Here is a 27,248-nt window from a genome sequence, read left to right on the forward strand (position 1 = left end):
GTACTGATTGAAGTATATTCTCAGTTGTGGAATTAGCCAACTAAAGAGAGCTCAATGCTAAACTCTTTGAATTTGTGTGTAGTTATCTCCGCGAGATTTGTTCTTTGATTGTGCCTACAGGTTCACAATTTACTCACTTAGTCTAAGGTGTCAATTGATTATTGACTTACAATATTCAAACTTAGTATTTATATTATGATACATTACTTTTAAAATAATATATGAGCAATGCAAAAAGTTTATTCGAAGATAACAAACCCTTCATTACTCATTTTAATAGTTCTCTGAATTTGAAAAAACTCAGCTTTGTTACAGTAAACTTTTATGCAAAACACTTGATCCGAGCCCAAAGTTGAGTGTGTAAACTCTCTGTTCTGTGCATGGAATCTAGATTCTTTTTAAAAAGGGGGCGAAATTGAGTTGTCGTGTGCAGCGAACGACCTTTGTGACACGAGCAGGCGGCTCTGAATTTCTGGCTTGCTGGCTTTCTGGCGCTCAGGCTTTGTAGCCATCGACTTGAAACCCTGCCAGCCATTAGTGAGATTAAAACTATGACTAAAGCCGGGGCAGAAGTAGGGCTCACGGGGGCACAGGCTCAGTGTGGCACAATCGCAGGCCTTGGCTTTGTTTCAGCCCGAACAATGGGCGTACTCTCTCTCTGTGACGCAATGCGTACATTGTCCTTCGCAGGACAATCGCCGGAACGAGGACTTAGGAGGAGGGAAAAGGAGAGGGGCATTGAAAAAGATATACCGCTCAGTAATGCAAACATCCATAACAATTCAGTTGACACAAATGCATCGCATGGCCCTTGGAAACTATTCGCTCTAATCCAGAATCCAGAATCCAGAGGCATTGTGCGCTTACCAGCCATTCAGAGCAGAGTCCATTCCCAGCGGCTTGCAGCGCAATTTGTTTAATGCCACATCGAGTGAGGAGGCCTGCCCCAAACTGCCGCACATCTGACAGCACTGTAATTGACAGCTGATTATGCAATTCATTTGACGGGACTCATTGGATTCGTCGTATTGGATCCCGGCGAACTGCAATTAATCATTCCCGCAGCCGTGGAGACAAATTGAAGCTCCATGTTTGCGCACATAATAAACCTATTAAGCTGATGCGAGTTTGAAATCGAATCGTATGGATAACCCCTCAGTATCGCAGGGCTTTAAGCCATCGTTGGTGGTAGGAAAAGTTTTAAAAATATATAAAACCTTGTGGAATTACACCTTCAAAATTTTTAATTAAATGAAATGCTCTCCTCCTTCGTCAAACCACCAAAAAACCTCCTTCTTGAAAACCATGTTCTTGGTAAAGGCCTTTATTGTGGTTGCGCAAAATGTTACTCAAGTAAATGTGCAAAAGTATATACCTACAGCAGGGGTCAAAATAATAGCGCCAATTAAAATTGGTTTATAGTAATTATTTCTAGTTAAAGTTGGTTAAGTTTCTGTGAAGTAGATATTTAACATTTAAGTCTGACAATTTTTGTTCTTTTCTATTTTATAAACTATCTTTAATGCCACCAACTTAAACACAACTGTATTTCGAGGTTTTTCGTGAAATTTGTAGGTTCTCTTTGATGCGGTTTTCCACCAAGACTATTTACTTCTTTTTCAGTTTGATTTTGCGCATAGTCAAACAGCAGATGCTTATGAGTTATGCGGGAATATTTCAAGTTTCGGTTGCTCAAATACTTTGCAATTTGGCAGCTACTTTGAGTGTGTTCGAAACAATCAAATAGCCCTCATATCTCAAGTCGAAACCGAGCGTCAAACTGAGCGGAGAGCTTCAATAAATTGCAAAGCAATAAAGGACATGGACAAAGGACGAGGAAGGAGGGGTCCTGCCCAGGAGAAACTGGAACATTGTGCATTGTTTGCTCGGCAATATGGTCATAGCAGTTATATTAAATTCCTACAAAGGCTTCGTCTTCGCCTTCGTCTCCGCGGAGCTGAAGAAAGGCAATAAAAATCATTTAACAAAGTCAAACAACAATAAAAATTAAACTTTGCCGTCAACACAGGCAAAGAAAAGAACGAGGCAGCAGTCGAGCGTAAAAATACGCCAAAGTACACAGAAGCGGGGCGAAATTAAATAATAAATATAAATATAGCGCATAGGAGGCGAAATGCGAGCTGCGAGATTTCAGCAGGCGGAACTTTTCGCAAATTAATTTTCAAATCTGCGCTCGGCTCATGTGAGTCGGTGTCATTGTGCCAGGACCCGGAACCCAGAACCCAGAACCCATAACCCAACAAGGATCCATCCAGGACACAGCGATTTATTATGTCATGCCTCGTCAGCCAGTCAGCTAGGATGGAAGGATGGAGAATCGTGAGTGGGGAGTGAGCCGGGCATCATCATAAATCAATCCATTTGATGAGCAACACTCGCAGGACGAGGCTCAATGGGGGGATGGAGGATTTCGGGGGACGAATTTAATTACACTTAAGCAGCAGGACGAGCCAAGGATCCGTCCGGAATCGTCACACATCTGACCCCTTCTTTCCGATTCCCTTCCCCTTCTCCTTCCGATTCCTCTTTCCGGCTGACAAATAATTCCCTTCGATCTAACCACTTCGATTTGATGCCGGTTGCAATGCAATAGCAATAGCAATAGCAATATTGCTAAGTGCTCCTCGGCCTTTCCGTGACTTGACAAAAGGTACGGAATCGTTTGCCTTTGTCGTTAGTCCGATATTGGTTTTGATTCGAAAGGCCCTCGACCTGATGGCAGTATGTTTGGGCCCGTTTGTCTGTTGGCTTATGAAAGGAGTTTGCAGGCGGCCTGTTTTCTCAGACTCGCCCTGATTGATATTAGAAAACCCTGCCACTAAAATCAGGTCAACCAAGTACTTAACTGAGGGAATAATTATTGTATATTTGCAAGGTAAAGTTTTGGGTTACAAAATCTGGAATTTAATCACAAATGATTCCTGCCCCTTAAGATATTGCTTCTCCGCACACTTTGTTAGCATTTTCACATATTTGCAATCTTTTAGCGTAATCGCAGAGCCAATCAAGGAGCTGGCAACTCATTCAGCAGAAATGGAAATTACCAAGTCCCGAGGAAAGCCACATGAACTATTTCAGCAGCTCTCTGCACCTGCAGATGAAACATGTGAAATGCAAACGAGTTTTTTATCACGCACACCCCACATTTTTGGTGCAATTACATTTTTGGCAAAGGAAGCAGTCACTTTGGGGAAAAGAACGCGGGTGAAAGCCCTAAGTTTGTCATGCGAAAATCATACAAACTTGGTTTTCGTGTGCTCGCGAAAGTAATTGAGGCGGAAATCCCTAATTGGCACCTTCAACTCAGCGAGGACGACGCGGAAAAGAAGTCATCAGAAGCATCGGCAGATGAACGAAGGAGAGCGAAAGACGGAAACTTGCATCCCGCGTTGGGCGTTTTCCGGGGGGCGTGGCAAAAAGCTGGCACACGTAGCCTCATGCAAATGGGAAAACTTTGCTCATCAGCGCACACAAATTGAGTGAAATTATCAGTTCAAGTGAAATTTACACTTGCTTGTTGTCGCCTGGCGAGGCACTCTGAGAAAAGTTTCAAAAACCTTTAGAAAGAGAATGAATGGAATTGTATTTATTTACATAATAAAATCAGTAGGAAAAATCTGACTTTAAGAAAGCTATACTGGATAATATAACCTAACTATTTTATATATTTAATCTACTTAGTGGGTTATTTCTTCTTGTGTATGTGTGGTTTTCCCGGCAAGATGATAGACCTCGAATATGCAAATGTAACTCTCCACATTTCCCTCGGAGCGTTCTAATTCCGCTTAGCTGCAAATCCAATTAAACAGAGCGAGGCAGTGCCAAAAAAAAAATAGGAGGAAACATGTGTGCGATACTTTCGCACTTTTCGCCGGCATCTGGCAGCCGCGTTCTCAGGCAGATTAATGGCCAAAGAGTTTGGTGCCAAGAGCGGCGACATCTGCTAAATGGTAGCCACATCCTGCGAGGATCCGGGGCAGGACCAAAAAACAGCCAAGTGGCTGCACACATGGCGCTCTTGATAGACTCCTTCATGGCCACAAAGCAGCGACATTTTATGGCCCCTTGATGGGTTGAGTAATGCCAATGAGTAGCTCGGCATAAAACCGAGCAGTGGCATTTAATTAAAGCATTTTGGCAATCTTTCTCCGAGTGTAAAGGTACACACACTTTAAGGCACATTTATTGGTTGAATAAATATAATTTCCGAAAGAAGGATGAAAGAACGCTCTCGAAACCACATCAATCAGCAATTATATCGCATATTTCCCCCACATCCAACACTCCTCCTCTTTTTCAGCGGAGGCCACAAGCTGTGAAACATTGATGGTAACGGAGATTGTGAAGGGCAAAATCAAAGTTCATTATTGCAGCAGTTGTGCGGCAAGAACATTCGGGGGAAGTTCGCAGCTCGAACTCCGTCCATCCGTCGTCTCCACATGGCGTATACGCAATATAAATACGTAATTGCATGCAACACCAGGGAAGACGGGCAGAGCCATTGATCAACTGGCAGTCAGCCGAAAGATGAAAGCCGAGAGCATCGAGGCACAAAGGAGCGAAAGGAGCAAGGGAGCAAGGGAGCAAAGGAGCACAAGGACGAGCAGTTGGCCAGGAACGGAGGAGCTCATCAACTAAATGCAAAGTTCTTCTTCTGCCGGCAGCCTGTAGAACAAGAATAATTGACGACGACACGACGCTGGATAATGAGGGGAATCCCCACACACATACCAGTACACACACACTCATATCCTCACACAGGATATGACAGGGAAACGCATCGTCAAGCTGATGCAGACTGCTCCTTGCAGCTCCATAATCCTGCGGAAACACTTGAAAATGATGGATGAAAATTATCGTTTTCTGCAACGCATGCAAATGCGCAAAATTACTTTCACATGATTAATGCTCCACCGGGGCAAAAGCTGCTCCAACTCCATCTCCATCTCCATCTCCATCTGGAGCTCCATCATCATCGTCATTCCATAATTAATCCAGTGCCACGGAGCGCCAAGGAAGCGCAAAAAAAGAGCGAGCGAGCAGACAATTGTTGAACTTCATTTGAAATTCATATTTTAAATATTCGTCAGTCAATTAGAGAGCCAAGGACTCTGACACCAAATTTGCATTCAGCCGTGAAATTATCAAATTAATATTCCGCCCCGGAAAACGGAATACGGAGTACGGGCCACCGTTTTGGCCCTGTCTTTCGCAATAACTGTCAAGTCAAGAAGTTTTGTGTGCCGCACATTTCGGCAAGTTGTCAGGCCAGAGATACGAAAGTTGCTCGGTCCAACAATGCCAATTTGATGGGTGAAATTTGAAATATTTATACACACAGCACACAGAACACAGCACACAGCGGAGGTGTGCCGGCAAAGTTGCTGGCCAAATTTGTTAATTGGAAGCCGAAAGTTTATCTATGAAAATGCTAAGGAAGCCCACTTGCCACGCAGCAAAATGCTTAATAATGAACCAAAAAAATTAGATTAGTCTGTGCGCCAAGTTGACTGATTAAACTTTGAATGGGGAAGCTCCCAAGCATTAAATAGTATTTTGCGGAATATATTATATTCAAGCTTATCTATCAAATATCCTTAAAACAGGTGTCTCACACTTTTGTTAAGGAAATTTCAAGCTTGAATTGAAGGCTTAAATGGCAACTATAATTCTCCAACCCAATCGATATTCAAAATCCATTAAGCGAGCATTACAAAATTATATCAAATAACTCGTAACAATTTCCATTGTCATTTTCCATTCAAGGAAAGCCAGAGGAGCCGGCAAACAACAATGCCAGTTTTTATCAAAAAGGACAGATGATGCGAACGTGAGTGGGGGTGTACCATACATCCTATCCATACATCCAATATTCTGGTCCATTTGGGCCACTATCGAATTTTGAATGCTTAGTGTACCGGGCGACAAGCGTCCTCGAACATTGAAATAAACCGATAAAAACGACAGATGAGACCGGCATTTTCGCCCACAATGCAAAGCAGCCAATAGCCCATAGAATGTGGTTGGGAAATAGCAAGCGGGTGGACTTGTGGGTGGGGAAAAGGCCGCCATCGCATTCTTATATCCACCGGAGGGGTCTCCGCCCACGCCTCCAACTCACATGCAAATCTCGAGCACTTGAGGCTGGACCCAGATTGTCCCTTTTACTCATCCTGTTTGTGCACGTGTCCTGACCACTTGGCTGCTGCTCCTTCGTTTGGGTGGCAAATTGCATCACCCTATCATGAATATTATGTTTTAAGAACCCACCTTAAATATCCGATATTATTGAAAAAAGTATTAAAACAACAACAAAGGTTTTGAACTGAATGAAGAATTTTAATGCTGATCTTAAGAGTGCTAGCTCACAAGCTTTTTAAGGTATGCCACTTCAAAATCGGACTTCATTTGGAAAAGTTGTGAGCTTTGGAGTACAAGATATGGTGAATTTTAAAACAATTTATTTTTCAATTTTTTGGCATCGTCAAAAATGAAAAAATAATCAAAAACTGTATTATTTATTTTGATGCAGTTGTTTAGGGGAGTAAATCACAAGCTTTTATAAATATACCACTATAAAATCAGCCTTTATTTGGAGTTATGAGCCTTGAAATACAAAGTGTAGTACATTTTGGTACTTTCAAAATATTTGTTTTGGCGGGCAGCAAAAGCTTATTACAAATTGATCTGGCAACGCTGAAACTAATCAGCTTGGGGGCAACAAAATTTTAAATACTGAGCAAGGGTAGGTTCATAATATAGTAACGTAAATTGAACGATTAGAATTATGATTTTAGTTGTTTAAAATAGACATTTTATTATTTCTCTGCAGGTGGCCACCTAGTGAGCCCTAAAACTAGTGATGGCCGATCATAAGATTTTTTAAGCAACCCCCGCAAATCGGATTCCGTCGATGTGGCAGCGCCGCCGTATCAGTAAAAATTCGTTGTGCAACACTGGCATATTGCAAAAATAATTTAGGTACTCGCGTCAACCAGAAAAAAACCCCGCAAAGAACGGCCTTAATGTGCGTGGATTAATCGCCAACCGAGTGGAACGCGATCTGAAGAACCCCCAGCACACGTCTCAAACACGATGGAGGCCCTAATTCCGGTCATCAACAAACTGCAGGATGTCTTCAATACTGTAGGCTCCGACTCGATACAACTGCCCCAAATTGTTGTTCTCGGCAGTCAGGTAAGCGAAATGCGAAAACCCCTGCGCACCCCCAACACAATTTCCAACTTCCCCAAAAAGGGGAGCTCCAAACAAACCGGAATGTTACTCACATATCCACGAACAAAACGTATTGAATTTTCAAGTGCCCGCAAAATTATATAACGGGATGCGTTTGCCGGCATTTTTGCTGTTTTTATCTATCCTGGGTTTTCATGAGCTTTCCTTTTATTTACTTGGCCTTATTGTTTACATAATTTTTTTTGGCAATGTCAGCCGCCCCCATGGAAAATCAATACTCTATTGTATTATACAAAAAAGAAAAAAGACAGCTGCTGATATGACACATTCCTTCACGAACACAAACAACCATACATACATCGCCAATAGATTTGTTTGTCTGTATGTTTCGATCGCGACTTTAATTGCACTTTGATTCACGCTCCGAAATTAATTCAGTATGACTAAATACGTTAACAAGGCTTTGCCACCAAGTATTGGTAAGCTTTTCTAACTTAAATTATGGACTACACAATGTACAAAGTGTAATGGAGAATAAATTTGATCTGCAGAAAGTAATTTATAGAAGAGTGTCAGATAACAACAGCTAATCTGCGGGTTTCCAAGTGTTTCCTTGTTGCACACTCTTTGGAGCTCCTCTTATCAGGCCATCGACGTTTATCAGTCCCGGTTTTAACTCCAATTAATGCGGTTTCCTCACTCCCCTTTCTTTTCAGAGTTCCGGCAAGAGTTCGGTGATCGAGAGCGTGGTGGGTCGCTCCTTTCTGCCCCGCGGAACTGGAATAGTCACCCGTCGTCCTTTGGTTCTCCAGCTGATTTACAGTCCACTCGACGACCGCGAAAATCGCTCGGCGGAAAATGGTGAGCTAAGATATTAGAAACATACAAGAACTGATTCTTACTAAACGATTCTTTTAGGCACCGCCAATGCCGAGGAGTGGGGCCGCTTCCTGCACTCGAAGAAGTGCTTCACGGACTTCGACGAGATCCGCAACGAGATCGAGAACGAAACAGAACGCGCGGCGGGCAACAACAAGGGCATCTGCCCAGAGCCCATCAACCTGAAGATATTCTCCACGCACGTGGTCAACCTGACGCTGGTGGATCTGCCCGGCATCACCAAGGTTCCGGTGGGCGATCAGCCGGAGGACATAGAGGCGCAGATAAAAGACTTGGTGCTCAAGTACATTGAGAACCCAAACTCCATCATTTTGGCTGTGACGGCCGCCAACACGGACATGGCCACCAGTGAGGCGCTGAAGCTGGCCAAGGACGTGGACCCCGACGGCCGGCGCACCTTGGCTGTGGTCACCAAGCTGGATCTCATGGACGCCGGCACCGATGCCATCGACATCCTGTGCGGCCGGGTCATCCCCGTCAAACTGGGCATCATCGGCGTGATGAATCGCTCGCAAAAAGACATCATGGACCAGAAGCACATCGACGACCAGATGAAGGACGAGGCGGCCTTCCTGCAGCGAAAGTACCCCACTCTGGCCACTCGGAACGGCACGCCCTACTTGGCCAAGACCCTCAACCGCCTCCTGATGCACCACATTCGCGACTGCCTGCCTGATCTGAAGGTGAGTGCCAATCTACCTTTTAATCCATCCCATTACCTTAACTCTTAACTTCAAAGAAAAGTTGAGAAATGTACTTCCCCTATTTTAAAATTTAAAGCTTACGAAATTCTGCGAAATGTGAAAAGATGGTTGCACAGCATTTTAATTGCTTGTCATTCTTCCAGGATTGAGCAAAATATTGTGAACGATCTTTATATTTTCTATGATAGAGCAAGAGAAGATTATAAGTAGATAAGGCAATGGTTTAGTGCAGAACTTGATTAAATGACTTTCAATATTTTGTAGACCCGTGTCAACATAATGGCCACGCAATTCCAATCGCTGCTGAACTCCTACGGCGAAGATGTCTCCGACAAGAGTCAAACGCTGCTGCAGATCATCACGAAGTTCGCCAGCGCCTACTGCTCCACCATCGAGGGCACGGCAAGGAACATCGAGACCACGGAGCTGTGCGGCGGTGCCCGCATCTGCTACATTTTCCACGAGACCTTCGGCCGCACCCTGGACTCCATTCACCCGCTGGCGGGTCTGAGCAAAATGGACATACTCACGGCCATCCGGAATGCCACGGGCCCGCGTCCGGCTCTCTTTGTTCCGGAAGTCTCGTTCGAACTGCTGGTCAAGCGCCAGATCCGCCGGCTGGAGGAACCCTCCTTGCGTTGCGTGGAACTGATTCACGAGGAGATGCAGCGCATTGTTCAGCACTGCGGCAACGAAGTGCAGCAGGAGATGTTGCGGTAGGCTAACTGAAAGATCGCTCAGTTGCAATTTATAACCTTTTACTTTTTCGACAGCTTCCCCAAGCTTCACGAGAAGATTGTGGACGTGGTCACGCAGCTGCTGCGTCGCCGTCTGCCGCACACCAACGTGATGGTGGAGAACATCGTGGCCATCGAGCTGGCCTACATCAACACCAAGCATCCCGATTTCCACAAGGATGCCGCCCTGGTGCCCAGTCTGCTGAAAACGGACAGCGATCCCTACTCTCAGATGAATCTGGGACAGCGGCGGGCCAACACGCCGCGCAACCACATGTCGCCACAGGTCTCGGCGCACAGTGCATCCTCGCAGCAGCAGCAGAATAACCAACCGCAGCAGCAATATAGTGAAGCCCATGAGCAGGTGCCCGCATGTTGTGTATTTTTAAATGCGTATTATTAAACCCATATTCGTTTTTCGTTCTAGAATCACGTTGGCGAGAACTCGACGCCTTCAATGGCGAGCACTTGGCTGTCAAACATTTTACCACCGGCACCAACGCGTCCGGACAGCATTGAAAACTCGGCCAGCAACACGCCGGTGCACAACAACATTGTGAGCCCAGTGAAGCCAGTCAATCTGCTGCCCGATGTGCCGGCTAACCACAATCCACGTCGGCTCACTGACAAGGAGCAAAAGGATTGCGATGTCATCGGTCGGTTTAAAATAACTGTCGTTTTTAAAGAGTTAACTCAACATATCCTGTTTATTTTTCAGAACGCCTGATCAAATCGTATTTCTACATTGTGCGCAAATCCATACAAGACTCGGTTCCAAAGGCCATTATGCATTTCTTGGTTAACTACGTTAAGGACAACTTGCAGAGCGAACTGGTCACCCATCTTTACAAATCGGACAGGGCTGAAACGCTGCTCAACGAGTCCGATCACATTGCAGTGCGCCGAAAAGAGGCGGCAGATATGTTGAAGGTAGGTTCTAATAGTTATAACCATGGCAGTTAATAATTGTGTTCCGATTTCAGGCACTTACGCGGGCGAACCACATCATCAGCGAGATCCGCGAGACCCACATGTGGTAGGCTGGTCAGGGATCGGAGCAACCCGTTTCAACTTAATAATCCCCACATATAAGCAACATAAAAACTATTTATTGAAGACGCGTTTGAAAAGAACGAAATCCTTCTTTGTTAAATGTTTCCCCTTCCGAGCACTGAAATATCATCAAATTGCATGCGACCCTATACTTCTGGGCCTTTCATTTTAGAGTAATACTGCATTTCGATTCGCCTGGCATTTGTCTATCATCGAGCCTTGCTTTTTAAATTTATAAGAAGTGTAGATGCCGCGATTGGTTCGATTAGGTTATCCAAAGCACTTATTAAACATTGAATAGTCAAATAAAAGCAGAAAAGGTTGATTCAAACAAGACGGATGTGTTTTATGTGGCGTTTGCAATTTAGCAGAGGAATAATAAACAATGAATGCCACTGGCAGGTAAAAGCTTATTTGAGTAACGTCACCATTAGATTAGATAAAGTCCATGGGTAAAAAAGCTAACGACAACAATGATTAATTTCTAATCATTTTCTTTGGCAATCCCAATAAAACCAAAAAATATCATGGCTTGGAAATTATACTATTCGTAGATGTGGTTTATGTGAATCCACAGTGAAACCACTGAAAATGAAATCACTGCCACTCACCTTTTGTAATAAAAACTTTAATACTTGGATACCAGTTAAAATCTAATTTGGAAAACGTCATTTGTATTGCGGCAAAGAAACAGAAGAGGGTTTTCAGCTGGGATGTGGCATCTCCAGGCATCCAAAGATGAGGATGTAGTGTCCGGTGCTCCATTCCTGCGTTGATTAAATGCTCCGCGGTGCGTGTGAATCTGTGTATGGGGCTGGGGGAGCAGGAAATATGTGACTATGACCGCCATTGGCTATGGTAATCTTCCTTAGGCGCGGTTTGTGTCGGACAACACCCGCACGATGCATCCCACTCCTCCCTTTGCGAAGGCCTTCTCGTGCCACTGCAGCAGGTGGCCACTGGAACCCTCCGAAGGGATCTCAAAGCCCCGATATATGTACTTCATAAGCACGTCTATAAGATCGTTCTGGTCCAAGGTATCGATGGCCTGGTCCATTTGCGTCGACTTGATGGACAGCAGCACCCTCAGTGTAATATTTAGGGCGTGGTCCTGCAAATTCTCGAAAGGATTAGCAATAGCCCGGGGAAAATGTAACAAGGCTGCACCACCTACCTTGACATTTTGGTTCTTGCACCGCAGTGGAGCATTTTGCAGGGCACTCAGGAGTGCCTCTACGGATTTGCCCTGCGTCAGCAGCGTCGTAATCTCGTTCTCATCCGGACCCGCTGCCGCGCTCTCCACGCCGTCATCCTCCCGGAAGTTGTCCTCGTTATACTGGTCCACATCGATTTTGCGGAACGCGTTGCTAGACGTGTTTTTGGCCATGTTTTAAGCCGTTTCTTAGCACTTTTCCTCCCAAAAATATGAATCACAAAGCCGATTCCGGCAAACAGATGTCTGGCAGTGTGACCAGAAAACGGAAAATACTATTTTTTTTATTGTTGCGGTACTGAAAAGTTCAGAATGATAATAAGAGGTATGTATATGCCAATTTACTTTAAAAGTTATAAACATTTTATTTTTGGTATTAAACCTATGCAAAATTATGTAAATGTATGATTGAAATTTTAAAGAAATTAATTGTAAATACATTTCTTTGGCAGAGCTCTATCCAGTATGGTATTTCAAGTTTTTTTTAGTGTTAAACAGAGGTTTTTTTGTACCAACGGTTACACTAAATTGACTTTGTTTTTGTTCCGAGTAAGTCCAAGAAAATCGAAATTATTTACGTGCAATAATCAAGTTGCTTTACTCGTCAGCATGGCAAAGTTTTTGGGCATCAACCGCCTGACCAAGCTGTTCCAGATCGTCCGGGAAGCCGGCGGACTGAAGCAGGCGTACCTGAAGCTATATAGGTAGGTCTCAATCTTATATAAGATTGCTCCAATCCTAAAAACCATATTTTGCAGGAACGACGATCTGAAAATCGGAACCTTGGTCGGCATTGACAAGTACGGCAACAAGTACTTCGAGAATCCGTATTACTTCTACGGCCGTAATCGCTGGATCGAGTTTGCCCCCCATGTCAACATGGATTACGATGGATCCATGATTCCCGCCGAGTGGTACGGCTGGATGCACTATAAGGTGAGTTCTGTCTATGGATAAATATAGTTACGATATATTTATACCAATATATTAAATTTTATAGACCGATCTGCCTCCGATCCGCGATGGTTGCCGTCCCAAACACAAGTGGATTGCGGACCACAGCGAGAATCTTTCCGGCACGAAGGGTAAGCGAAACTAGAGCTGCATCTAAATCATAAACTTATAAATATTGTCTTACAGAGGCTTACTACCCCTACACTACAACACCCAATAAAGTAGAGGCCTGGGATCCCAAGGCGAAGAAACAATAGAGTGAATAGCTATAGTTTAAAATTTAAATTCAAATGCAAATGGCTGCGATTAAAAAGAGCACCCATAAGTGTTAATAAAACCAATTTCGTTAACTTGGCATTCGAATATAGTTTTGCGTTATCGTATAAATTCTAGTTCTCGAACTTGAAATGGAAAAAAACTTGTAAGTTAAGCCTTTAAACGGTCGCTTTATTAGTTCTTCTTTTAATAAATCACAGCTAGATTTTAAAACAGTTGATATGCTATTTATAGCAGGGACCTACTTATAATATTTACATTTGTTTTCTGCGCCTTTTTGGCGCGTCGTTCGAAGATCCTTTGCGCAGTTATTAGGTTTAATCATAGCTGGATTTAATCTAGCCAATCGTTATCCTTAACTTATTTAATACTCCTCTTTGATGGGGACCTTTTGAGCCTTCTTGGCCCTTCGCTTATACTTCTTGGCTGTATCGGCGCACTTGGTGGTGATAGTGGCCCGGATCACCCGCTCCTTTCCGCCCGTTCGGTTCGTCACACAGACAACAATGTCGTCCACTTTGCGTGGGTCCAACTGAAGTTTCGGGGGTCTTTCACGGCCATAAAATGCCGGAGAGGGTTTGCCTGTGAGAGTGTGGGTGGCCAACTCATCGCTAGTGAAGACCACGCAAAGGAGGCACCTTGTAGCCACTGGAGCGTTGGTCCAGAAGACCTCCCCATATTGATGAGCAGTTATCTGGGTTCCATTGGGACCTAGCACATACACAGTGCTTCCATCCGCTTTCTGCACTCGCTGGGGATACTGGACCAGTGAGTCCTTCTCATCTTTTCCTACGGCGGTGTCCGGGAGATGCGATTCCGAGGAGCTGGTGGACATGTGGCGAGGTCTCTTTAAAGGCGGTGCAGGCACATCGTGGGCGCTGTTGTCGTACCGCTGATTCAGGGTCTTCAGCATGGAGGTGAGGCGACCAAAAAGCTGTTCATAGTGATTCTGACTCTTCTGGATCTTGGCCACCTGTTGCTTAAAGGACTCCTCGACGGGAGGCAGGGGTTCCACCTTCGGTTCAAAGTTTATAATTTCTCCTGATGCAGTGGCCATGGCCACCAGTGTGGCGTTGATAATACGACGCTTCGGAGGAGAGCTCCGACGGACTGGCACTGGCTTTACGGGAACCTTCGCCGGAAGGCTGGCCTTCATTGGTGGCGGCATTTGAATCTGCAGTTGGCCCAGAGGCTTCATGGTCCTCTGACGCATCATGGTCTGCTGGGAGGCCACCTCGTAGTTGATGTAGTTCTCGATGTCCATCTCCTCCTGCTTCATTATCGGACGCGAGAGCAGGCGGTAATAGTATGGCACGAAAGTCGGGGCGAATTGGCTCAGATAGTGGTGGTACGGATGGGAGTACTGGACCGTTGGCAGAATGGCAGTCTGCGGGTGAAAGTATAGTGGCTCCGTTCTCGGGACGACTGACATGCTAATTCCCGGAGTCCCGCTATTTGTAAGGTTAGAAGGGTCCTCAGCGTACGGGCGAAAGCCTGCGGCCATTGCTTCTCGCGGATTTTTGGCAACAGGTAGCGAAAAAAGGTTTGTTTCTGGAAAAAAGTGCAGCTGCAGGATAGTTTTCTCGGTTTACTTTGCGAAATTCCGTTTAGTAAATCTCTTTCGGAATCGTGTCTTTATGGCCCAGGATTAACGGTTATTGTTTCTTGCGCCAGATGGCAATCCTACCTGAAGATTAAGATTTGCCAAGGTTGTCAAATCGATATCATTTACATTAAAATAAGCCTTTAAAAATCATAGTTATTTTATTCAAACATATCTTTAAGACAAGAAAAAAATGAAGAACGCTATATTCGATTGGCCACACGCGTGTGATCTTCAAAAATACACGCATATCCTTTAAACTGCTAAATACTTTAAAAAACACAGTCAGTCCTTTTACCCTTTATTTTTGAAGCATGGAAAAAACATTTTTATTATCTTGGTGAAAAATATTAATATTTCACGTTTTTTTGCATGTTATACTTACTTACATAGTATATAAGCATGCATTACAATAGCCTGGCGAAATTCCAGTAGGACTACCTTTAAATAGTATTAATACTAAATCAGAATTTAAGGGTAGGCTTTCTGATCAGATACTACTCGTATATGAGTAAGAGCCTTTGTTCAAAAGGAAATGATGTACATATTGGAATACAGAGAAATTCCATTGTAGTCATACTCTTGGAAACCGGTTATCTAGAAAACCCAGCTATTGAAAAAAGAATTCAGACAAACGAATTTATTGCTAGACCTTTACAAGCTGCAAAATCTCAATCTAAATGGGACGTCTATAAAAAGAAAAGGTACTTTCAATTTTTTCAAAAACTTATTTATTTGGTCATTTGTTTTTCTAAATCCGTATTCCCTTTTTCTACTAAACGTTTAAGAAACATATGTATTTATGTACATACGATATCGTATGTAGTAATCAAATGACCATAGCCGCCAAACACTCAGAATTAACAATTTCTTTTAAACAGACCTCAAATGTTTTTATTTGATAAAACTCTTTGATATTTCTAAACAGCGCAAGCATCCACATTAATGTATCTAAAGTATTCCATTTAATAGGAAATGGCTTATGTCGTGATTCTTGGCCGATAGTATTTTAAAGTCCGTGTGCTGATTGACAACCCTGTGTAAAATTCCATTCACACAGCAGCAACTCTGCTTCCCGCGCAAAACCCATCCAAAAAGTTGGAAATAAAAGAGGACAGCTGGACTAGTTGGGAAATAGTGTGGCACAATTTACTGAAAGAGGGGACCTGGAACCGAACAGGATATCTACCTGGAAAACCTAAGGCAGAAAAAGAGTGAGACGGATCAGCGCGCACACATACTCACTCTCTTCCCTGCACATGCATGCAGTTCTGCTTTGGGTGTGTGCGTATAGGTAGCGTGCATGTGATTGGGAACCATTGTTTTGCTTCCCGGGGAATTGGAGAAAAAGGACACGAAGCGGAGGAATCGGTGGAAAACCACCCTTGGAATGCAACCGCTTTTCGCATTCTGCCGCCAATTTTCAGTTGACGCAGATCCTTCGAAGGCCTAACATGGATAACGTGAGTGGCGCGTTGGTAACTTCCCATTTAACCTTTACCAATGGAATCCATTTCAATTTACAGCAGTATCAGCGCATTGTCAACGCCACTCCTCGCGAGGATTCCCAGTTTCCGAGGAGCATGCCTCTGGTTCTGAATGCCTGGTCGCAAACTTCTAGCGAGGATTTCGAGCTCCTTCGCAGTATTACCTCTCCAGATCCCCAAGTAGAAGCCGAAAATCGGGCTCTCCGGGATAAAGTTCGTTATTTGGAAGCCAAGCTGCAGCAGCATACGGACTTGCTTTCCCAGATACATGCTACTTCCGCCAGGATGCAGCAGGCATCGTCCCTGCTGGCAGACTCCGGTCCACCTACCCCGCCAACTGTCCAAAACCACCAGATCCTCACGCCTCCCAGCTCGGTTATATGTGCTCCCACGCAGAATCCCCAGATTTTAGACTACAAAATTATCTCGGCACCGGACGATGCGGATGCCATTGAGATTCGCCTGGCGGCCGAGAGCCTTAACAGCCTGAGCACTTCGTCGGACTCGGATCGCCTGGAGATTTGCCTGGGCGATGAGAATCAGCCACAGAATCAGCCGCAACAGTACACAATCAGCAGTAGCATTAAACGAGAAGGCGAAGAATCGTCGGGCACACCCTTACAGTTTATCAAACGGCGCAAGTTGCAGGAAATTCAGTTACCCGAAGAATCTTCCCGACAGCACCTCAAGCTACAGTCAAAAAATCCAGTCAAAGTCCGCAACGGCAGCCTAACCGATCTCAGCAAGACTCCCCAGCAAAATATGGACAATGTAATGGTCTCCATTGGTCCGAATGGCACCTGTGTGCCCGCCAGCGTTTTCGAAAACATAAATTGGTCGGTGTCCTCGTTGGCCACTAGGAAATTGCTGGTGTCCATTTTCGATAGGGAAACCCTGGCCACCCATTCAATGACGGGGAAACCATCGCCCGCTTTTAAGGACCAGGACAAGCCGCTCAAGCGCATGCTTGATCCCCAGAAGATCCAGGACATAATTTTTGCGGTGACGCACAAATGCAACGCCAGCGAAAAGGAAGTCCGTAATGCGATTACTACAAAGTGCGCCGATGAGAACAAAATGATGAAAATCCAGACAATTAAGCGTCGCAGCAGTGGCATCAAGCACGAAAAGGAAAACATCTCATCTAGGATTTAGTTTTAATAGAGATTAATGACTTATATTTTAGACTAGCACCAAAAACTGGTGGAGATCCTCGCACCAACCATATAAAACCCATACATATAGAACCGAAACACTAAATGAAACTACTGTGTAGAATATTTTTGAAGATCTCGAAGATGATTTTACCAATCCGAACCAAGAAAATAAAAATATATTTTTAAATTTTAAAATAAAAACAGAATTGTTTTTAAATTTGTCCGCTTAACATTAGGAAATAGCTAAAAAGGACCGCAAGAATCATATATGTATTTCAAAAAGAACGATATTTATTGTACTTTGAGTTGACCAGAGAATACATCGCTAGCTTACAGAGTTGCCAGACTGTTGTACAAAACAGCTGATAATGCTCAGCCGGCTATTTTGGCGGACTTGTTTATAAATTTGCAAAATAGATTAATGTTCAAAAAAATGTCCTGAATGGCGCTCGTTGAAGAAAGCCTTACAAATTGCTTTATTCCAGATTTGGTTGACCAAATTTTTGAGAAATATCGATATCAAGCTGAGTCTAAAAGCTTGACAAAAGGTGAGTTTTATTGGATTTTAAAGATTCAATAAAATAACTTGTGTGTTTCAGAAAGCCGTGGACAGTTGTTTTCTGATTTATGCGTGTTACTAGGCCAAGAGCTCGTATTGCGATCCCTTCATCTCGTGGATGACTATAGTTTCACCTTTTATTATCCCAAACGACATCGGAGAATTTGCGTTGTGGAACTTTCCAAAGGAGCCGAGTATTTCCAGTTGCTCCCAAGGGTAAACTACTGCAAGTGCGAGTTCTTTCAGTGCCACGTATTGCAGCTACCCAGGGGAATTTTGTACCCGGACATTCCCAGAGGACAGAAGGGCATTCTGGAGGATTGGAGCGAGGAAAGCCGGGTGTCCTACACTTGTCAGCACGTCCTGGCAGTGAGACTTCATCAATTTTTAAAAGTTACTGGCAGGAAAACCAGAGAGCAGATCGTTGATAAAGAGGAACTCAAGGAACTACAGAGACGCATCTTCAGGGACTAAAATGGCCGATGAAGATGCTTCACCTTACGGGGACTACAAGTTTGTGGCTCGGGTGGACCACATCAAGACCTTCAATCAGGCCATCAAGTCTATTTGCTTCAATGATGTAAGAACCAGATTAAGCCAAGTTTGAAGCAAAGTTATAAATCTTAAATCTGTATTCCGTAGTACGGCATGCTGCAGGTTTCCGAGGATGGACTGCGTATCACCGTGGAGCAGGGCAAGTCCATCCAGGCCACGCTTTTCATGGCGCCAGGCGCCTTTAGGGAATTCTACATTCAGGACTTCCACAGCTTCGGCCTGAAGATGAACGTGCTGTCCGAGTGCTTGAATCTCTTCGGACCCGCTGATTGCAGCCTGCGGATGATGTACAGAGATCAGGGCGATCCACTGAAGATCATATTGTATCCCTACGACGATGAAGATGTGAGCACAGAGTGCGCCATCAAAACAATGGACTGCGACGATCCGGTCGACTACGACATGAACCTGAAGGACGCGGACTTAAATGTAATTTTCGTCCGCGGGCCAAACCTGTCGAAAGTCTTCAACGAGCTGGAGAAGTCGGCGGAGGAGTTCGAGTTCGTCACGTCGCCCAACCGACCCCATTTCAAGATCACCACCGTTGGGATCATGCAGGCGGTTTTCAGCGTCGAGGTGGCCAAGACCAGTCCCATGATGATGATGTTTAACTGCAAGCAAACTGTGGTCGCTCGCTATAAGAGCCAGCAGATCCGGATGACCAACAAGGCGATGCAGTCGGCCACAAAAGTGGCCATCAAAACCAACGCAGTTGGCCTTCTGGAACTGCACATGGTGATGCAGGGCGAGGGCCATGAGGAGATCTTCGTGCAGTTCTTCATCATTCCACTGCTCCATACTGATTAGGATTAATGACTGGTTGATTAAATATAACTTCTAAATGTTGATAAAAATGCGTCTGATTTTTCGAACGGGGTTTTCTTTGTTGGTTTGACACTTGGAAGGTTCAGCAAACCCAATTTTCATTCATTTCCCGGCACAAGGTCGTTGAAGTGACAGTGTAGCCGAAAAGAGAAATTCAAGCTGTGCTGATAGCTCAGCTATAAATAAATATGTGTACATAAATAAAATCAGTGTCAAAACATCTTATTTTCCCATCGACAGATTGGCTTTCCTAGGCCGGACTGTAATGCTCCCGGAGAGACGCAGCTTCGGCTTCCGTCCGTTTGATCAGTATTGGCCGAGAGCCAGAGGAGCTTGCAGCAACACGGAGCGCGGAAACATGTATATCTTGGCGACGCTGGCCCTGATCCTGCTGCACCTCCTGGTGCTGCCCGTCTACCTGTACCTCACCTGGCACCACAAGTACTGGCGCAGGCGCGGTCTGATCACTGCTCGTCCTCTCACTTTGTTGGGGACTTATCCTGGCTTGCTCACGCGGAAAAGCAACTTGGTCCATGACGTGCAGAAGATCTACGAGTAAGTTCAGGCTTAGTAAATTATCTTAGTAAAATTTTAATACGCATTTCGCAGCAAATACAAGGGCAAGCACCGAGCTATTGGAGTTTTTGTAACCCGTCAGCCGCAGATCCTTGTCCTCGATCCGGAGTTGGCTCACGAGGTGCTGGTGGGAAATTTCCGCTCCTACAAGGATTCGCTGACCAGTTCTTACATCAGACATGCCAAGTGGGACAAGTACGCTCGGCTCAATCCTTTTTGGGCATCTGGGAAGTCCTGGAGGCGCCTTCGCACGGATGCGCAGGCAGGAATTTCGGGACATCGCTTGAAGCAGGCCTATAGTATCTGGGAGCAGGGCGGGAAAATGCTGACGGACTACATGACCCAGAAGGTGACGGAGCAAAGTAACGTCCTGGAAACCAGAGATGTGAGTTATTATAACTTTTTACCATTATATAATATTTGATCTTTAAATCACTATTGTTGCAGTTGTGTTTTCGTTATACGGCGCATGTGATGGCGGATTTCATTTGGGGCATCGATGCGGGAACCCTTACCCGACCGATGGAGCAGCCCAACAAGGTGCAGGAAATGGCCAGCAAGTGGACCAGCTATGCCTTCTATATGATATCAATTTTCATGGCCTCCATTGTGGCTCCCTGCAGTCGTTTGCTACTGCGCTTCCGTTTCTATCCCAAGGAAACCGATGAGTTTTTCTCGAATTTGACCAGGGAGTCCATTGAGATGCGATTGAAGGGCGGTGGCGATTCCTCCCGAACGGACTACCTCTCCCACTTGCTGCAACTTCGAGATCAAAAACAAGCCACCCACGATGATTTGGTGGGTCATGCCTTGACGGTGATGTTGGATGGATACGACACCACGGGCACTGCACTTCTCCATGCTCTATATTATGTGAGTGAGATCGTGGGGAACTAAATGTTTAATTAAAAAATATAATTTTATAGCTGGCGGAAAGTCCTTCAGTTCAGCAGAAGCTCAGGATGGAAATCCTTAACGCCTTGGAATCCGTCAAAAGTCTTGACTTCGAAAAGCTGTGTTCGCTTCCCTATTTGGATCAAGTTATCTATGGTAAAATTTTTCCATTTCACTTTTAATTAGATAAAGAAATGTCTAATACTTGAAAATATAATTTTATCTTTTAAGAATCTCTACGCCTTAGCAGTTTGATACCGCAGTACACCAAAGTCTGCACTTATCCCACAATAATTCAGCTAAATGAATTCAAAAGGTTGGATGTAGAGGAGGGCATGACGATAATGATTCCCAATTACCAGTTTCATCACGATAAGCATTATTTTCCTGAACCTGAGGTATTTAAACCCGAACGCTTTGATAATGGCGCACACCAAGAATTAATGCGGAAGGGGATATTTCTTCCATTCAGCGATGGCCCTCGTATTTGCATGGGTAAGTCTAAACGATTTAAGATTCTATATCTTTTATATATTTCTGGTTGGTTTTATTAGGCATGCGCTTGGCTCTGCTGACTCTAAAATCCGCTCTGGTGCACATTCTCAGCGATTTTCAAGTGGTCAGAGGAAGGGAGCGATTGATTCCCACTGGAGACGCCGGATTTGGAGTGGTTCTTCAGGGAAATGTTAATCTGGAATATCGCCGATTTTTAAGATAGGTTTGTTTTATCATGGCTTATCAAGTATATCAATATGTTATTGTAGAATCACTGACCATTGACTTCTTCATCTTTAAACCAACACCTGATGAATTATTCAAAAGTCTTGTGAAATAAACAGAGATTACGAAAACCAAAAAACAATGATAATAGAATTTTTGGTGATGATTGGCTAGGTTTCCCATAGAACCTAACTTACCTCTCCAACAAACTCATATCAGCAAAGTGTTGGCGATAATGCTATCAAAAACGTGAACCGAGAAAACAAATTAAATACATTGTAAGGTAGAGATTAAAATATGATAGGTCTTGTCAGAAAATTGCCCCCCGTATGTAGAATGTTTCCATTTTGATTAAATGATTTAAGTAAGACCAACAAGCAGTTTTATTTCGCACTTCGTAAGAATCGGTTCGATTTGTTGGCGAGTCGTTATGTTGTCCATTATTGGGTTGTTCTTGGCCTTTGTTCATGCCGCCTTTTTTGGGGTTTACTTCTACCTGACCTGGTACCATAAATACTGGCAGAAGCGTGGAGTAACCACCGCCGAACCGCTGACCATTTTCGGAACCTACCCAGGAATTTTGGCTAGGGGCAGCAGTCTCGTACTCGATGTTCAGGATGTATACAAGTGAGTTTTTGAGTTAATTTAATAAGTCATTATACAAAATAATTATTCCTTTAGTAAATATAAGGATAAGCACAGAGCGGTGGGCACTTTCATAACCCGACAGCCGCAACTTCTTATATTGGATCCCGCGTTGGCCCACGAAATTCTGGTGGATAAGTTCAGCTATTTTCGGGATACGATAACCAGCAGTTTCGTGGGCCACAACTCGGATGAGAAGTACACAAAGAGGTCACCGTTTTTCAGTGCTGGCGAGGATTGGAAACGGAGGCGAACCGAGGCTGGTGGTGGAATCACACCCAATCGACTAAAGCAGGCCTTCACAATTTGGGAGCAAAGTGGCCGAAAGCTCATCGAATACATTGAGAGGGCGAGGCGGGAAAAGGGCGATGTTATTGAGACAAGAGATGTGAGTATTTTCCGGAATATTCTCGTATATGCAATATAATAATTTTTTATGAAATTCACCTTCCTTTGCAGCTTGCCTATCGCTTTACCGCTGATACTATGGCTGACTTTATTTGGGGCATTGATAACGGTTCGCTGGGCGGCAAAGTCGGAGTGGTCGGTGAATTCCAGAAGACCTCCTCGGATTGGACTGTGTATGCCTTCAGCTCGATGATGCGTTTCAACAAGAGCCTGGTGGCCCCTTTCGTGAGGAGACTTTTTCAGATGCGCTTCTTCACCAAAGCGTCGGAGGCGTTTTTCCTGCGATTGACCCAGGATGCAATAAAACTCCGGCAAGGTGGAATTGGAGAGGGTCGCACGGACTACCTGTCCCATTTGATCCAGTTGCAACAAAAGGGAAACTCGATCCACGACTCTGTGGGTCACGCGCTCACCGTTCACTTGGATGGATACGAAACCTCCGGAGCAGTTCTCTATCATATGCTCTACTCGGTAAGTAATCTTTACATTTTTAGTTAAAGTACAGCAACAATTCAAGAACAAATGTACTCTTACTTATCAGTTGAGCGAGCACCGCGAAGAGCAGGAAAAGTTGCGATCGGAGATACTAGATGCCTTGGCCTCCAATGAAAATATCAGCTACGATCAGCTGAATGCCCTACCCTTTTTGGATCAGTGCTTAAATGGTAAGTTGATATCAAGATATCAAGAGTTCCAAACAAAGCTGTTCCCAACCCCTTTCAGAATCTCTGCGACTCACCACTCCCATTGGGTTCTCTATGCGGATCTGCACCAAGCACGTTCAGATCGATTTGGGCAATGAGAAGACCCTGGACTTGGAACCAGGAATCACCGTGATGGTCCCCGCCTTTCAGTACCACCACGATGACGCCTTCTATCCGGAGGCCAGTGAATTCAAGCCAGATCGCTTTGAGAATGGAGCAGCAAGTGTTTTCAACAAACGCGGATGCTTCCTGCCCTTCGGCGACGGACCTCGAATTTGTCTAGGTGAGTCCTAAAAGTAATGATTTCCCCCTGAAAGAAGTGTAAACCTCCCACTTCAGGTATGCGAGTGGGTCAACTGAGTGTCAAGACAGCCATCTTGCACATCCTTTCAAATTATTCGGTGGAGCAGACGAAGAAGGTGCCTTTGGGCGCGGACACCGGCTTGGGAATATTCCTCAATGGCGATGTCGAACTGAAATATACAAAATTGCGAAAATAAAAAAGGAAACTTTATTTTTGCAATGCATTTTCGTTTTATTTGCTGGCCGTGTTGCATAAGTGCAACGGGCAGATGTTGCTTTTGCATAAGGATTGCTGTTGGCTTTTCGCTTTTTATATTTTGGCGCAATAGTAATTTGTGTACGAGTGTGTGTGCAAGTGTGTGTGTGTGGCCAGTGCAAGTGTGTTGGACTTTTGGGGGCAACCGCGGCGAAATTTAATTTAGCGCAAACCGACCGCAGACCAACTGACACTCCCCGTTTTAACCGCCCCTGGTTTTTTCCTATTCAGCTTGAGTTTCAAGCTCATTCAAAAAAAATCTGGGTATCATAAAAGTTTTCAACATTGTTTCAGAACAAAAAATGACTACTTTTCGCCACAGTTAAAAAATAGTAAAAATTTATCTTTCGACACTCTTTAACTTATTCCAATGATCCGAATTTAGTAAGGATTTTTTTCCAGTGCACTACTGAGCCTTTACTCTATGCACTTTCATATTGAGCGACCGCATGCAGTGGACGGCGTCGAAGGACGAAGGACAAAGGACGACACCGACACCGATCCCCAGCCACAATGCCACCGCGTGTGCATGAGTATTGTGATGCAGGCGCTGGCTTCCATTTTTCTAGCTGTTATTTACATATAAATTTTTTTCCTGCTTTTTGTTTCGCAACAAGCCACAAAATTTCATTTGAGCTTGCAATATGGCGCATTTAAATTCGCTCTCTTTTCCCGCCAGTCGCCTGTCGAAGGCAAAAAACGTTTGCCGCAAACGGAATCAGCCATTTTATGTGGCTCCATAAGTCGGCGGCAAAACGTTTTATGTATTAGGCAACGCAAATTGCGGATTGCCTGGCAAAATTAGGGTTTGCTCTCTGTCACCGCAAATATTTGAATTCAATTTGAATTTTGATATATTTGCGTGTGGATTGGTAGACCAGGATCAAACAGTCGTAAAAAGTTAATGACTGGCGCAGTTAACGCGAAAGCGAAATAAATACGAGTGGCGAGGAATGCGGGGGAACTCAAAAGAAGATTTTCATTTCCTTTAAACAGTGAGAGAAAAAGTGTGGAAAAATAAAATAATTAAAATTGGTTGAAAGAATAATAAAGGTAAATTTATTTATTTTGAATAATTAGTAAAATATTTTTAGTCCAACTCTACTAAATTTTTTGAAAAAAAAACATTTTTTTTTTTAAGTTCTGTTTTAATTGGATTATTATGTTAAACTGTTTCCATATCCTTTTACCTTTCACATTTTAAGCTCATTAATTTTTTGAGTACTTTTCGCCAGTGTGGCAAGGGCAAAGTCAAAGCCAAAGCCTTCATTTCATGTTGCAACAACACTCGAAGATAAGCAGTGCCAGCGGGCTAAAAAGGGAGGCTTTTGGGAAAACAGGACCTTCCACGGGGCTTTCCCCAGTAGGAGGCACAGGCACAGGCGGAGTTTTCCTGCCCGGCTTCATGCTACGTTGGCTTTTATCCAATTTACCTGATAACCGCAAATGAGCGTTAATGGGCAAATAAATAGAAAAGTGCCAACTACGCCACTGCGACGCGTTAACTGAATGAAGCTGGCGGAGCGGAGTGAAAGGGGGTTTCCCTGGCTTTCCCCGACTTTCCAACTCGCGTTCCCATAACCATTTGTGCGGCTTGATGCCCCGTCGCGTTTACTTTAGTGCACATACTAAACCAATTTAATGCGCTCCGACGTTTTAGGACTTTTTGGGTTACAACACTTGGCCGGGTGGTTTTTAATTTCGGGGGCTTAGGTGCGAGAGTCTTTGGTGCAGAAATTTGTAGTTAATAAAAGGGATTTTGTGTTCATACTAAACACCCATGAGTAGGAATTAAATTAGGGAAACCATTTTAAATATATTTGTATTTTGAAAGGTTTTAGCGCAATCATTTCATGGTTTTTAATCTTAAAACCTATGCAGGACCCCCTAAACCAAATGTAAATTTCAGCTGGCTAATTTCTTCCGGTCGTAAGTGATGGGGGATCCTTCAAAGTGTTGCCCTTGGACGTTTGCGAGGGGGGGAAATCTATGGCATTTCCAATCAGCCTCGGTACTCAAACATCTCCGCCTCCGATGCCCCGAAACACGTTTGACAAATCTGCACACTCTGGCAAACAATGTGCCAAATTTGAGGAGAGTGGGTGGGTGTTTGAGTGGGCGGAGAGGGAAGGAGGGAGGGATAAGGAGGGTCAGGGGTCACGGTACTCGAGCCCTGCCAACATTGCGTCAACGTTACATTAATTTCTGCACGTTCCATTTGCCAGCGGGTCGCCTTTCGGATCCTGGTTTCCATTTGGTTCCGTTCAGCTGGCGGCATTGCAACACTTTGGCCACAAACACAACAACAAAGACACCAACAGAGACACCCACACCAGCACAAACAGATCCTTGCCCAGATGACCAGGCACTGAGGGAAAGTTGGGTCCTTAAAAGTAGTAAAGTCTATTTTAATGTCTAGTTAAATGGGTTGGAGATTCAGTTATCATTGTTCTTAAAAATACATTTTTAAAAGAGGGTTTCTGATATTGAATTTTGTTAAAATTATTAAAGAACTTTTAAAAGAAAATTTCTTATTCCAATATACAGGGTGCGCCATCTCGAGCTTCGGTATGAAAATATTAAATAACTTTGGAAAAAAACAAAAATTCATGGAAAATGTTTTACATATATTTAGATTGATCCTTTACAATTCATTTGAGTTAGTTTTTGAATACAATATCGACTAAGTGACTTCCTTTGTTCTTGATGGCAAAAAGTGTCCTTTTTCGAGCATTTTCCATTATTTTCTTGAGCAATCGGCCGATATATTGGCCATTTCGGTGCGAATACTCTCCTTGAGCTCTGTGATGGTCTAGGGCTTGCTTATGTATACCCCACAAAAAGAAATCCGGCGGGGTCAAGTCCGGCCAGTCGATATCGCCTCTTTTTGACACAACGCATCCAGGAATTTTGCTGCAAAAACTGCATGGTTTCGTTTGCTGTCTGACATGGGACCCCGTCCTGCTGAAACCAGAAATTTTCTAGACCCTTCAAAAACTAACTCAAATGAATTGTAAAGGATCAATCTAAATAAACATAAAACATTTTCCATGAATTTTTGTTTTTTTCCAAAGTTATTCAATATTTTCATACCGAAGCTCGAGATGGCGCACCCTGTAGTTTCTCCTTGTGCACCCACACGAAGAGGTGGTCTAAATGCAGGCCAGCAAACGGCTAATGGAATTAGCAACAATTTAACCATTAAACACATCATGTGCATTGGCATGTTGCACATTCAGTTGGTAGATTACTCTTTTCCTCTGGCCCATTGTCCTCCCCCCCTTCCCCCCGATTCGTTACCCCCCATCGAGCATTGTTTGAAGTCCCCCGATTTGGCCAGGGGTTTTAGCCGGGTTCTGGCCGGTTAACTCGGTTACAGGGACCCGGTTGTCTGGCTCGAACGCCGATGCCTCACGCGGTTTATTGGCATTAAATCGGAGCGCCCGTTGCCAATTTGGCTTTGGCCTGCTTAATAGACTTTGGTTTGCTTTCATTGCATTT

At 44.2% G+C, this 27,248-nt stretch overlaps 9 protein-coding genes across 11 annotated transcripts; 7 read left to right on the plus strand and 2 right to left on the minus strand.

The window, feature by feature from the left end:
• The first annotated feature begins 6,971 nt into the window (after positions 1–6,971).
• LOC108092452 (dynamin-1-like protein) lies at positions 6,972–10,946 on the plus strand. 2 transcript variants are annotated; one of them, XM_017192038.2, is made up of 8 exons: positions 6,972–7,218; positions 7,935–8,079; positions 8,137–8,801; positions 9,087–9,538; positions 9,596–9,923; positions 9,987–10,215; positions 10,278–10,489; positions 10,543–10,946. In XM_017192038.2, exons 1-8 carry the CDS (start codon positions 7,117–7,119, stop codon positions 10,597–10,599), a joined length of 2,190 nt encoding a protein of 729 aa, XP_017047527.1. In that variant the 5' UTR covers positions 6,972–7,116; the 3' UTR covers positions 10,600–10,946. The 2 variants fall into 2 exon arrangements, with proteins under 2 accessions (XP_017047527.1, XP_017047528.1); XM_017192039.2 differs by lacking the exons at positions 6,972–7,218; positions 7,935–8,079; positions 8,137–8,801 and adding an exon at positions 8,884–9,028.
• Positions 10,947–11,219: 273 nt separating this feature from the next.
• On the minus strand, positions 11,220–12,086 carry LOC108092455 (actin-related protein 2/3 complex subunit 5). Its single transcript, XM_017192041.1, has 2 exons — positions 11,787–12,086; positions 11,220–11,723 (listed from the first exon to the last, which is right to left on the minus strand). The coding sequence occupies exons 1-2, from the start codon at positions 11,997–11,999 to the stop codon at positions 11,481–11,483; spliced, it is 456 nt and encodes a 151-aa protein (XP_017047530.1). The 5' UTR covers positions 12,000–12,086; the 3' UTR covers positions 11,220–11,480.
• Positions 12,087–12,305: 219 nt separating this feature from the next.
• LOC108092456 (probable NADH dehydrogenase [ubiquinone] 1 alpha subcomplex subunit 12) lies at positions 12,306–13,142 on the plus strand. Its single transcript, XM_017192043.1, has 5 exons — positions 12,306–12,374; positions 12,434–12,529; positions 12,584–12,761; positions 12,826–12,910; positions 12,966–13,142. The coding sequence occupies exons 2-5, from the start codon at positions 12,435–12,437 to the stop codon at positions 13,034–13,036; spliced, it is 429 nt and encodes a 142-aa protein (XP_017047532.1). The 5' UTR covers positions 12,306–12,374; position 12,434; the 3' UTR covers positions 13,037–13,142.
• A 63-nt stretch (positions 13,143–13,205) lies between these two features.
• On the minus strand, positions 13,206–14,729 carry LOC108092454 (early boundary activity protein 2). The gene has a single exon (XM_017192040.1). The coding sequence runs from the start codon at positions 14,557–14,559 to the stop codon at positions 13,420–13,422; it is 1,140 nt and encodes a 379-aa protein (XP_017047529.1). The 5' UTR covers positions 14,560–14,729; the 3' UTR covers positions 13,206–13,419.
• A 977-nt stretch (positions 14,730–15,706) lies between these two features.
• On the plus strand, positions 15,707–17,410 carry LOC108092578 (protein insensitive). Of its 2 annotated transcripts, none has more exons than XM_017192223.2 (2): positions 15,707–16,121; positions 16,188–17,410. In XM_017192223.2, the coding sequence occupies exons 1-2, from the start codon at positions 16,113–16,115 to the stop codon at positions 17,298–17,300; spliced, it is 1,122 nt and encodes a 373-aa protein (XP_017047712.1). In that variant the 5' UTR covers positions 15,707–16,112; the 3' UTR covers positions 17,301–17,410. The 2 variants fall into 2 exon arrangements, with proteins under 2 accessions (XP_017047712.1, XP_017047711.1); XM_017192222.2 differs by having other exon boundaries at positions 15,708–16,121; positions 16,185–17,410.
• Positions 17,411–17,670: 260 nt separating this feature from the next.
• On the plus strand, positions 17,671–18,335 carry LOC108092587. Its single transcript, XM_017192234.2, has 2 exons — positions 17,671–17,850; positions 17,902–18,335. Exons 1-2 carry the CDS (start codon positions 17,745–17,747, stop codon positions 18,333–18,335), a joined length of 540 nt encoding a protein of 179 aa, XP_017047723.1. The 5' UTR covers positions 17,671–17,744.
• Positions 18,331–19,262, plus strand: LOC108092586 (cell cycle checkpoint protein RAD1). Its single transcript, XM_017192233.2, has 2 exons — positions 18,331–18,441; positions 18,504–19,262. The coding sequence occupies exons 1-2, from the start codon at positions 18,337–18,339 to the stop codon at positions 19,221–19,223; spliced, it is 825 nt and encodes a 274-aa protein (XP_017047722.1). The 5' UTR covers positions 18,331–18,336; the 3' UTR covers positions 19,224–19,262.
• Positions 19,263–19,381: 119 nt separating this feature from the next.
• On the plus strand, positions 19,382–21,801 carry LOC108092561 (probable cytochrome P450 309a2). Its single transcript, XM_017192200.2, has 6 exons — positions 19,382–19,796; positions 19,851–20,202; positions 20,265–20,690; positions 20,744–20,867; positions 20,943–21,206; positions 21,266–21,801. Exons 1-6 carry the CDS (start codon positions 19,507–19,509, stop codon positions 21,427–21,429), a joined length of 1,620 nt encoding a protein of 539 aa, XP_017047689.1. The 5' UTR covers positions 19,382–19,506; the 3' UTR covers positions 21,430–21,801.
• A 7-nt stretch (positions 21,802–21,808) lies between these two features.
• LOC108092562 (probable cytochrome P450 309a1) lies at positions 21,809–23,688 on the plus strand. The gene is made up of 6 exons (XM_017192201.1): positions 21,809–22,058; positions 22,113–22,464; positions 22,536–22,955; positions 23,026–23,149; positions 23,208–23,471; positions 23,528–23,688. Exons 1-6 carry the CDS (start codon positions 21,862–21,864, stop codon positions 23,686–23,688), a joined length of 1,518 nt encoding a protein of 505 aa, XP_017047690.1. The 5' UTR covers positions 21,809–21,861.
• Positions 23,689–27,248: the final 3,560 nt, after the last annotated feature.

Source organism: Drosophila ficusphila, unplaced genomic scaffold (genome assembly GCF_018152265.1).
Source record: "Drosophila ficusphila isolate 14025-0441.05 unplaced genomic scaffold, ASM1815226v1 contig_412, whole genome shotgun sequence".
In the NCBI taxonomy this organism is placed as follows: domain Eukaryota; kingdom Metazoa; phylum Arthropoda; class Insecta; order Diptera; family Drosophilidae; genus Drosophila; species Drosophila ficusphila.